Source organism: Carassius gibelio, chromosome B18, assembly GCF_023724105.1.
Source record: "Carassius gibelio isolate Cgi1373 ecotype wild population from Czech Republic chromosome B18, carGib1.2-hapl.c, whole genome shotgun sequence".
NCBI classification, from domain to species: domain Eukaryota; kingdom Metazoa; phylum Chordata; class Actinopteri; order Cypriniformes; family Cyprinidae; genus Carassius; species Carassius gibelio.
This window is the reverse complement of record NC_068413.1, coordinates 13889160-13901172: the sequence shown is the minus strand read 5'-3', so window position 1 is coordinate 13901172 and position 12013 is coordinate 13889160. Positions and strand designations below refer to the sequence as shown.

Here is a 12013-nt window from a genome sequence, read left to right as displayed (position 1 = left end):
GGCCACGACTTCCCAGCACTTACAGTGCCCAGCACCGAGTTTGGGCACCCTCATTCTAGATGATTTCTGAGAATCACATGTAAACATATTTAACAAGAATCAGCTGCATCACAGTGCTGAATTAAGCCTCAATTAATGTACATCATTATGAGATGGTGTTGGTGTTTTCTGATGAAGGGGAGGCATCTGAAGAATGGACAGAAACAGACTCTAGAATCCTGACCATCTTCCTGGCTGAGTATCTGAGCCTTTAAACATGATACAGCAGAATGTAATAGTAAGAATAATAACAAAGCCATAGATCAAAATGACCAAAGAGACACATAGCATAATGATGTGTTTATTTGGAGTATGAATGGTACATGATTTTTTCTGCTGAAAAGAGCCATATGCCATAATAGCACAAACACTAATTTCATCCTTTAAGAGACCGTTAGACCATAAGTTTGCGATTTCATATTCATTTGATATGAATTTGAAGTGGAACATTTAATGACTGTTTTCATTTAGCTCATTAATCCTCATTTGTACAGTATTTGCTGATGAACTGCAATTCAAATGCAGTTCATTCAAGCTGTGGGGAAAGGCAGTGGTGGTGCACTTTACAAGAAGGTCAGTATACAAGATTCTCTCAAGAAGACATTGAGAGACAATTGTTTTAAGAGTCTGTGAGTAGAATTGAATGTGATTTAAGAGAGATAGATGATCTTTTTTACATTCCTTAGTCATTGAGCGATTTACATTATGAGCCAAAAGACCACATCAAGGGTCTAATGGATATTCGTAATAAACCTAAAGAGACACTGGATTTGAGTCTATTTATTTGTATTTATTTATTCATGAATTATTCACAATGAGATCAATGACATGCATTTAGAAAGCAGAAAGGGTGAATTTTGATTTCATGCAGAAATCTTCGAGAAGAGAATGTGATTCAGTTATAGCAATGAAACAATATGTAGCGTTATGAGGTGCCACAAATTATTAAAAAAAAAGAAGATACTTTAGCATTTTTAATTCAAACTTTTACTAATTTCATAAGTGAAATAGTAGACAAGTCCTGAAATACAGTAGGGATTTAAGCACAAATGTTAGGGTGCACTACAAACATAACTACAGAAAGCCGAGATGGCATTTGCTGCCAGCTGTAATGATGCTCTGTTTTGGTTTAAAAGAGCTCAAGTTTGACTTTGTAGAAGGTGTTGTAAGCCAATTCAGCCATTTTGCTAACCTACGCAAGACTGTCAACCAACCTCAAGTCAGAAAACACAACTGCATAAAAGGCTCTCTTTTATGCTGCTTACAGCGTCTGGAGCTCACACAGAGACAGCTGTGACTTACAAAGACACTTATTTCAATTATGTTGTCTTTCCAGGTAGATGGAATAATGTATAAAACAAATCTAAATTACAAAACTTTTTTTTTGACTTGTATTCTATTTCATTGATTTCAGTAGTGTGCTGGTCCCAGGTGGCGGAGAGGGGGCGGTTGGGCAGAGAGCTGCTGGGAGCAGGAGAAGAGTGTGCTGGGACTCGCTGGCGGTGAGAGCTCCTCATCAGAGCTCAGAAACGCTCCTGCTGAGGTTCTGCTGGAACATAGGAAGAACTCGGATATAAAACCTGAAATATGTCAAACTGAGATCATATATGTAAACGGATTATTGAAGATTCTTTTGGTTTTTGACTCATCCAGCAGAGGGCAGCGTGGAGCCAATCAAAGGAGACGATAGGAAGCTGCTGCTTTTCATTCAAAGCGTCTAAAGCAGTGGTTCTCAACCATTTGGAAAAATATTTTTATGCTCAGAATTCTACCCAGTCAAATATTTTACAGTTTGCAATAGAAATATGCGTTGCCTATTAATTATAAGTGCCCATGAAGACTTTTCCAGGCCTATAAATTTCCAAAAAAAAGTTTCCAAAGGTGTCAATTAAAATAAGTTTATAAATCTTTAGTTGATTAACATAATTGAATGCTTGGTTTCTCTTATTTTAGATCATTTAAAGTCATTCAGAAGCAAGCCCCCTGGTTGAGAACCACAGATCTAAAGCCAAACATTTAAAGCGGTCTACTTTAAAATGTCAAATTTAATTCAGTGTGTTGCTTGCGGTTTCTTATTTGTAAAATTAACCAGCAGTTTCTGAGGGATCTACTATGTTTGTCCCCTGGAGCATGTAGAGTGAGGGAGCGTTTCTTACCCCTGCCGGCTGGTCGCAGCTCTGTCCCGCTGTCGTCGGTTCTTGAACCAGTTGCTGACTTGTGTAGCAGTGAGTCCCGTGGCTGCAGCCAAATCTCGTTTCTCTCGTGGCGAGGGGTACGGCTTTCTGCAGTACCATTCTCTCAATACACTGCGAGACTTTTCCTGCGAGCAAAGGATGCAACCGAAAGCTCTTGAAACCACTCCCAAAAGGAAACAAGATTATTTTGAGACTCACACACAGATAAATCAGTGCTCTCTGATCCACCAACAGATTTAAACACCTTGAAGCAGTAGCTGGTCTCCTCTCCATCCCAGATGGTACGAGGAAGAGGGAATTTGCGGCGGATGCGGTACTTCCCCACGGCCCCAAGAGGGCGGCCCCTCTGCAATTCAGCCTCCATGTAGTGAGCCCGGAGCCAGAGCTGCTGGAGGAGAGGGTGACTGCGTGGGGAGAACGTGTTCTCCTCTAACAAGCTGTAGAGCTCAGCAAAACGACAGTGGTGGAAGGCGACCGCAGCCCGCGCTTTCAGCACACTCTCTTGACTCTGAGCCATTCCCAAATACAAACTGGATGACGAGGAATTGGAAGGGAAAGAGCACAAGAACGAGGACAAGCGATCCATGCTTCCACTCTGGAGAAGAACCTCACAAACACAGGCCACCTGCTCTGGGGAGAAGCCCATCGCCATGATCGGAACAAGGATGATTGAAGGTCCCACAAGGGATGACGAGGAATTGGTCTGCAAAACAAGTTGTAAATCGTCCCACCTAAAAGTCCATTCGAGGGGACACCCGAGACCTGTTTCAAAGCCAATAACGACAGCAAGCTCCACAAGAAGACTGAAACCTGCAGAAGAAGTGTGCAAAATCAAAGTACCTTCTGATTTGAATGCAATGTAGAGCGTCTCAGGTAAAGGGGATCTCACAATAGCCTTTTTGTTCTCCAGTGACGTGCTAGCCAATAAGTGCAGCCGATGAGTGTATCAGCTTTTTGGTTTTAGCTGGTTTTACCTTCTCCAGCCACAAAGACCCGCCCAGACAACTTGGTACATGCAGGTAATCGGAGAGCATAGGGTTTAAAAAAACAGACAGGCACCAACACACACGCACACACAAACCTTTCAGTCTAAGTGTTGTTTGTATTTGTATCAATTACCTGGGGAAGATGTCAGGTGCACAAAGCAGCTTATTTAAATATGAAGGCAATGTTATTTCCTAATCAAATCATGGTGCAGTATTTGTTAGACAATTTGGTTAGAGATGGCATTGCATATATATATTGTATATATACATATATACACACCATATATGCTTGTAATTATGTGTAAGAGAACCGCAGGTGATTTGCTTCTGGGTAAAAATATATATTTTTGTTGTTGTTGTAGAAAGACAGTCATTTTACTAAAAGTGTTTCACAAATAACTTGAGATTAATGTCAAACAAAAAGCATTCAGATAGAATTATATATATGTTTATTACATATCACAGAATGGAATATAAAAAATAAAATTACTATAAGATACAAAACACGCCTCTATAAAAAGAGACGTTTACAATAATGACAAAAACTCCCTTTACTAAATGAAATGATCAAGAAAAAACTCTTTGGTTTGATCAGCTGCATATTTTTATGTTTGTACATGACGGTGAAGCGAAAGTATTAAAGAGTGAACAGAACAAACAAATATATCGCTACTGACTAAAATACATGTGAATTAACATAGTAATCATTACATTCTGGAGGAGTAATAGCAATACTCACGGACAAACTCATACACGCACACATGCTTTCCAAAAAAGTTCAAACATTTTCCTCGTGCTTGAAAGAAGAAGAAGAAAAAAAAAAACTTTGGCAAGTCAATGCAACAAGTCCTATAAAACATAAATGTGTAAAATACAAACACTTTCATAAAGAAACAAAAAAAGACAATATATCACAAAATGGAGTGTAATCCTAAGCTAGAATGAGGGAAACAGCTTTAAGGTTGAATGACCCCGAAATGATTGATAAATGCATTAAATATTTGTAAAAAAAAAAAAAACACATAGAAACAGGTTAAGGCTAGTGTGACCACTAAGGGTGACTACTGTGCACCAGTCAAAATCTCACAGGCCAAGCCTTATTTTAGTTGAATGGTTTAAAATAGCACCAACATTTGTGGGGCCCAAAAAAAAGGTAAAAGCTCCATGAATAAAAATGATAAAATGTGCAAAATATACAGAACTGTGCTCTACGATAAGCAAACCACTCTGGTAGTGATGATGACCTGTGTTGAAAAAGTCATACTTGTAGCTTAATTTGAGTCACCTAAATTGCATTTGATAAGAATCAAGCAGGAAAAGGGCAAAAACAGACATTTCCTGAAGCTATGTGGAAATTCTACAAATAAAAATATGAAATATAAAAGGACAAGATAAACAGAATAAAAACATTTCACGGTATATGTTTATGGTGGATTTGTAGTGTAAGAAGTGGCTGTTTAAAACAGTAAACAAATCTTAGTTCATGATGAACAGTTGCATAGACAAATATCCAGTACTTCAATTCCCTTCAAACACTCAAGCCTATTAGGTTTATGCACAGTTTTATGGTAATGAGCTGGACTACTTGGGTAAACTCAATGGTTTATCTATGGAAACCAATGTCAATTATCTATTATACTACAAGTGTAGGATATCCATGGTCAGTTTAGTGTGCCATCATAAATGTACGCTGCAAGATACGGTATACATGGAATATAAAACAACATAGAGTGCTTCACTGTGTGTTTGAAGTCTAATGTCAGAAAATCAGACACATTCACCATCTATTCACCTATAAAATGTACTTCAGCCAATTGAACCTTAAAGCAAAAAACAATTAAAACGGCACCTGAACTGAGCAGTGCGGATGTAGTATATCCAATGTAGCTGTCACAGGCACATTTAAAGGCTAGTTTGTCAACCAAGTCTTGTCTTCCACCCAGTGTTGTGAGATTACTGAAATCTGATTTCCTTCTCCCAGCGCAGGGTGCTGTCGGTGCATCCAGGTATCTTTGGGAGCCTCTGACAGGATGACTAGCTCATGTTCAGACTCAATTCATACTTAGATTTGCTCCAAGACAGCAGATTTTGTGACCAGCATAAACATGTACCTCTATTATATTGTATCTCAGAGGGAAACCAAATATGACTTGTTTCTCTTCTTTAAAAGATAAAAGTACTTGTCAGAGTCTAAACTGAGAAGTAACAAAAATGTAAGGCACAAAAGAAGGCATTCCCACATGCTCTTCACTCCTAGATAGAAGAAATTGATTGCCACTGACATATTAGTGCCTTTTTACCACTTAGGGAGTCATGTAAGTCCTTTATAACATGCCTCAAGCTCTGTGTATCACCAAAAAAGGACTAACATGTAGACACAGCCCTAGATTCCTAGAGGTTAATATTGGTTACGCAAATGTCCTCTGTGACTAAATGGCAGTGCCTTCCCTTTACTGTAGTTAAACCTCTATGACATGCCCTTGTTAAATATATAGGTTTCACAAATGAATTCCATATATAAAAGAAAAGTTATTTTCTACGATTCCATTATTATGTTGTATACTTCCACTACTTAAAACTCCATCTACATAAGGAAGAGTGGGGAAAGCCTCCAAAGCTCTGAGGTCATAAATCATAGTTCCTCTCACTTCTGGGACATGGTCGAATGCAAGTCTTGCAGGTTGAGATTTAACATTAACTGCATCTAGTAGTTTGTCAGAAGGACTGGTGATTACAAACCCAGATCATCATCCACAGGGACAGACTGCAGTTGTGTCAGAATTTTCGAGTCCCCATCCATGTCCTCCACATCATCCAGCTGAGAATCTCTGTCTACATCTTCGCCTGGAGGAGGAGTGCCCAACAGGAGGGACTCTCCTCCTGGCAAACCTAACAAAGCAGGGTCCTCTGGAAGATCTCCTTTCCCACGCATGTCAAATAATGTCAGACCAGAGGGGGAGGACAGCGGGACAGGGCTCCAGGCTAGCTGGGAGAGTTGGTGGCCAGTTGCCACACCACTACATATTGGACTGAGTGGGAGCATGCTTTCAGGGCTAAGGGTCTGCTGGAATTGTAGGACACTTGTAGGAGTGGGAGTGCTAGAAGAGTCTGGGGTGTCAGGAGAGGCTCCTGGGGTTGGGTTGGCAATTGTTCCTGGCTCAGGGCTGCAGTAAAGTGTAGAGGAGCCAACAAGCCCCAAATGAGATGATTGTAGTGAATTTGAGGTTTGAGCAATGAGTGAAGGTGGGTGTACAGGTGAGGTTTGAGGATCAAGGGTACTTGAGACCAGACTATCTGGGACGGACTTGACAGGCATGCTGGCGAACTGGATCCCAGCTGGGATAGTGAGGATGAGTTTGCCATTTTGAAGACTAAGGATTGGGCTGCCCCCAATGCCACCTGCTAGTAGGATATTGCCTGGAGACAAAAACAGAATAAATGCATTTCAGAATAAAACAAGCAACTGTTTTCCACTCCTGATGAAATAAGTTTTGTGACCTACCTGGAGAGGAAGAAGGTAGCTGAATCACCCCAGAGTTGAGAAATTGGACACCTGGGATGGTACCAGCAGGGACACTCTGAGGAGGCCCTATTGGACTGAGGCGTATCGGTCCTTGGGCAACACTCAATCCTGCTCCAGATCCAGATGTCAGAATCTGGAAAGCACCTCCAGGGGACGGAATGGAGAGAGATGGTGTTGCTGGGACCACCTGAGGAAAGGACAGGGTTCCAGTTGGAGTTCCCGCAATGGATGATGCAGGTATAAGTTGGGGGAGTGACAGGGGGACCAGCTGAGGTTGGCCCGAGTCTTTGGTTTGGGATATGGGCACAACTTGAGTTGGCGAGGAGATGGGAATGACTTGTGTTTCCATGGAGGTCTGTATCTGTGGAAATGCTGCTGAAGTAGATTCGTCTCCTAGCTGAGGTGTAAGCACCTGTGTAATCTGCCCATCAGCCATCTGGGGGAGTGATAAAGCACTACTGGTGCTTAATGTGTTCGAGCCATTTTGGAGGTGTGCTTGCGCAAGTCTTGGACCAATGTGCAAGGTCTGTGTCTGAAACGGAGGAATGGGGACTTGGGGTAACTGTGAATTGTTCAGGGAGACTGGAACAAGCTGGGGGCAGGATGACACTGTGGCCCCAGATGGATGCTGCATCAGTTGAGAAACTGGTACACCCTGTATTGATGGAACCACCTGGGGTAAAGACAGCACCTGAGGGCTAGAGATGGAGCTGCGAATTGGTGACTGAGACTCGGCTTTTCCTATTACAACAATTTCAGGTGGCTGTGTGGGCAGTAGTGGCACCATGGGACTGGAGATGACTGAACTCATGGAGCCAGTAGTTGATGCAGGAATACTATTTGTGACCAGTGCCTCTGAAGGAAGAGACGTGGGAGAGATGACAGAAGTAGAGATGATGGGTGAAGACATTGAGTTTGTAGGCAGTGACTGAGTGTTATCTGGATCCTTTAAGGGCTCTGGAAGACTGATGAAATCCAATGGAGAGACATTGCTGCTGGCTGTTTTTGTGTCCTCGCTGAGCGAGAGAGGTATTGTGCTAGTTAAACTGGCTTGTGGATTCAGAACCACAGTGGGCAGGCTGCCTTGGGCCTCTATATCACTGATGCCCCGGTCATCTTTGGAGATTACTTGAGCCCCATTTAGTAGCAATGGTGCATTAGCTGTAACAGGACTGAGAGTGACCGTGTGGCCATCGCTCAGTGTCAGCCCATTGATGATGACCCCTGTTCCTGCCCCTGAGAGTATATGGCTCCCATTGAGCAGCAGTGGATGAGAGCTTGTAAAGAATCCTCCTGTGCTGTTCAGAATAAGCTGACCAGTACTGCAAGGAGCCCCAGAGAGTGATATAAGAGAAGCATTTGAGCTGCCGGTCTCGTGAACAGCAGGTTTGTCAACAATATCATCCAGATCTCCCTTGCTGGTTTCATCTTCTGTACTGTGGTTTCCATCAGATTCACTGAAGGAAAGACAGAAACATTAAATTTGGTCAAACAGTCTAAATGTAGTTTCCATGAATGTCTACCATCAATCATCCAAAAGATTTCTGACAGCTGTATCAATAGAGGAGAAAGCTAAATTATTTACAAACCAGATCCAGTGAAGCTTGTGGTTCAACAAAAACCAGATAACTTGCAGCACATATGGCCACTGACACACTTTTAGTTGCGAACATTAAAGTTCATTCATTTTTTACATTTAGCCAACCTGTCACCATGTGCTGCAGTGAACAAATTACAGTACATGATAATGTACATTATTAATGGCTGCTGAATATTGTTCTAACATCTGACAGATAATGTTATCGAAATGTATTTTATAATCAATAAACATAGAATGGAAAAATAAAATTTAGTTTTCTAGTATATTATATCTTGCTGATTAAAATTCACAAAATAGGCATCTGCACAACATACATGTGCTTTTGGGAACAAGCATAATTGATATTATAATAACATTAATTCATGCCTCATGGACCAAATCGAAGTCAACTGCATTTAATGTGATTAGATTTGATAAAAACTTTCCAAAATATTTCTGATAATTGTCGTATGAACATAGTAAGTTCATGATAAAAACTTTCCAAAATATTTCTATTAACTGTCATATGAAGTAAGTTTATCTTTTTATGTAGATAATCAATTTGAACAACATTTCCCTAAGTATTATAGTCCTAACAAAATGTGATTGCAATTATATATAAGGGGGGCAGCAGATTCAAGTTGTGCTGCAGTGATGATAAACATGTTTTAAAATATATGATTTAATTGAACTGAATGGGGGAAAAACACACAGCAACAACAACAACTCTGCTAAATAAATAAATAAATAAAAATTCTAATGATAAGAAATTCCTAGTATGGCTTACTCCTCCCAAGTACTACACTTATATTTTAATGAAGTTTTTTTTAACCAATGTCCTCTCTGCCCTGATATTTAACCCTCCATGGACTACAGAAAGACATTGTGGTGCAGGAGTTCAGGAAACTCGAGCCACTCCTGGCGCCCCTATCTCACATTTCACAACAAAGCAACATGCTTTCAGCCATGTTTTCTAAGACCTCCTTGTCATTTTCACTTGTCACTTCATTTAACAATTAGAATGCATGGCAAATGTTTATGAAATGTTTAAGTTTTTACGTCTGCATCTCCAATCTGTGCGCAAACTCATTTATTTTTAACTTTCCTGTGTTCAAGGGTTTATTAAATACAATAATCTATCATCTGCGACACACTAGGCCTTTAATGAAGAGTACCTACTGTGAATGTAACAGCCTACATCAGACCGGGCAATCTGTTCAGAATCTGTCCAGATTTGTAGTTTACACACTCGTTCTAGTGTAAACCTCGCACACAATAGCGGTTTGTTTACTGCTCTCTTCTCTCAGTCTGCTTCAAGAATGTTTCTCTCGGGTCTGAGACAAATCACTGTTCACATACTTGATACAATGCGCTTACCTTTTGCTGTTGGTACCGGAGGGGGTCCGATCCCTCTGTCGGCGATTCTTGAACCAGTTGCTGACTTGAGTCAATGAAAGTCCGGTGACTTTGGCTAAATTCTTCTTCTCGACCGGAGTGGGATACCTGTTACTCTTGTAACACTCCTTCAGCGCATTGCGCGACTTCTCCTTGAAGCAGTACACCGTCTCCTCTCCGTCCCAAATGGTTTTGGGCAAAGGAAACTTTTTGCGCAGTCGATATTTATCCACGGCGCCCAGACTGCGACCCCGGGACGTCTCAGCCTCCTTGTAGCGCGCCTTCAAGTAGAGGTCTTGAAGGAACCCATGGTTACTCGGGTGGAAGTCATGACTGTCTAGGATGGCGTACAACTTGTTGAACTCCTCCCGGTGGAAAGCGACCAGAGCCTGGGCCTTCAGTAGGGTCTCGTTGCCACGTAGCAGATCGGCCGAAGGAGGGATGGTGGAGAGGAATCTCCACAGGCGATCCACATTACCCGCTTGCAGGAGCGCTTCGCACAGACACGCGACCTGATCGGTGGAAAAACTGAGCGCGGAGTTCTGGAAGCTTTGGAGCAGTTGTTCCGAGACTTCGTCCGGATCAATCTCCTCTTTCACTTTGGCTTCATCTTGCGTGGACTCCTTAGGGCCGTTTTCAGTTTGTTCTGTGGACTCCAAAGACAAGGAAGCCATTTTTATTTTAACTTTTTTTCCTTCAAGTTCCTCCTCCCTCCCCTTCTGTGCCTCTCTCCCATTCTCCCGTAGGCGAGTGAGTGCTGCTGCAGCGCGAGGCGTCACGCCCCTGCGTTTCGTCAACCTCCCCCATCGAGACATCCACCGCCACAGGCCTGCTGCATTTCAGTCCGGCTCCTTCATTACCATTGTGCAATCCTTTTTATCCAGACCACATTTGTTTCCCATTGACAAACAAACAATACACAAGCTTCACAATTTTTTGTTAATGCGTTCAATTGCTTTCAAGCTCAATGAGGACGTGAAGATTTAATAAGACTTAATTTTTATCTATCTATCTATCTATCTATCTATCTATCTATCTATCTATCTATCTATCTATCTATCTATCTATCTATCTATCTATCTATCTATCTATCTATCTATCTATCTATCTATCAGCCTACTGACCACACTCCAAAGTGCATTGAAACTTACTGTAATGAACCCAAGCATGTCTGGAAGTCTTTGATAATTTAAAGGCCAAATTTTGATATTTACCATATTTAATGTTTGATGTTGGGTTCAGTGTCTGTATGAGACTCCACCTGAGACAACAGATGTTGTGAGGTGTCCTGAGTTATATAATGAAACCAACATTTTGTGTGTGTGTGTGTGTGTGTGTGTGTTTCAAAACTTTGCATGCTGGATGGACAGGGAGAGTAAGGGTTTAAATGTGAAAGAGGACACGCACACCTGGATGCAGATGGACAGAATGAGATGAGGCAGAGCTCTATACCTCCATCTCATCCCTTTGCAAGAATGTAAACTTTGTTTTCAGGAAGGCAGGCGATCAGGCTGTGTAGTCTGTCACCCCCATCCTACAACTTTCTATCCCCTCAGCCAATAACCCTTAGCCCTTTGATCTTCTACCTGTGCACACTTGCCTTTTAACATAACGAGTCATGTTTTGCAGTAGAGACATCTGAAAATGAGTAGCAGTTTTCAGAATTACTTTATTTGCCACTGCAGAGAGTTAAATGTGGCTTGTTTATCCTGTTGTTGTTGTTGTGTGTGTGTGTGTATATATATATATATAGCAAATGTGTATTTCAATTATATCAGCTTTCTAGGGAATTTCGCAATTGGTTCAGTAAGGTCCAATAAGCTAACCTTAGTTAAAACAATTAACTAACATTGACAATATATTTCTTTTTACAGTGTAATCATTTATTTTATTAACATTAGTTATTAAAAACACAAATGTTCATTTTAGTTCATGTTAACTCATGTTCATTAAATAATAGGTTAATGCTATACAACATTTGATTCTAATAATATATTAGTCAATGCTTAACAAATGCTTTAACATTTGTTATAAGGTAAATAATGTTGACAACCAATGTATCAAAATACTTGCTTTCTCTCATTTTTGGTTGTAGCTAGTAGTTTTTGATTTTGTACTATTATATATTTAGTTTGGAGTAACTATTACAATAGATAATTTCTGAATGAACTTCCCGTTTTTGCTTTTATTGAGGCGTTTCATGAAACTCTAGCAGCATCGTGTGGAATACATTTAGTACTGCAAGCAGGTGTTCATCATGCATCTTTGGGAGCGGTCTGTTTCAACAAAACAAACA

General features: G+C 40.9%; 2 protein-coding genes across 3 annotated transcripts; both read right to left on the bottom strand.

Annotated features, from left to right (window-relative positions):
- Nucleotides 1-875: 875 nt before the first annotated feature.
- Nucleotides 876-3163, bottom strand: six9 (SIX homeobox 9). 2 transcript variants are annotated; one of them, XM_052582542.1, is made up of 3 exons: nucleotides 2479-3163; nucleotides 2196-2359; nucleotides 876-1588 (listed from the first exon to the last, which is right to left on the bottom strand). In XM_052582542.1, the coding sequence occupies exons 1-3, from the start codon at nucleotides 2884-2886 to the stop codon at nucleotides 1450-1452; spliced, it is 711 nt and encodes a 236-aa protein (XP_052438502.1). In that variant the 5' UTR covers nucleotides 2887-3163; the 3' UTR covers nucleotides 876-1449. The 2 variants fall into 2 exon arrangements, with proteins under 2 accessions (XP_052438502.1, XP_052438501.1); XM_052582541.1 differs by having other exon boundaries at nucleotides 876-1585; nucleotides 2479-3021.
- A 489-nt stretch (nucleotides 3164-3652) lies between these two features.
- LOC127977588 (homeobox protein SIX5) lies at nucleotides 3653-10683 on the bottom strand. The gene is made up of 3 exons (XM_052582537.1): nucleotides 9700-10683; nucleotides 6723-8200; nucleotides 3653-6637 (listed from the first exon to the last, which is right to left on the bottom strand). Exons 1-3 carry the CDS (start codon nucleotides 10530-10532, stop codon nucleotides 5952-5954), a joined length of 2997 nt encoding a protein of 998 aa, XP_052438497.1. The 5' UTR covers nucleotides 10533-10683; the 3' UTR covers nucleotides 3653-5951.
- Between the last annotated feature and the right edge of the window lie 1330 nt (nucleotides 10684-12013).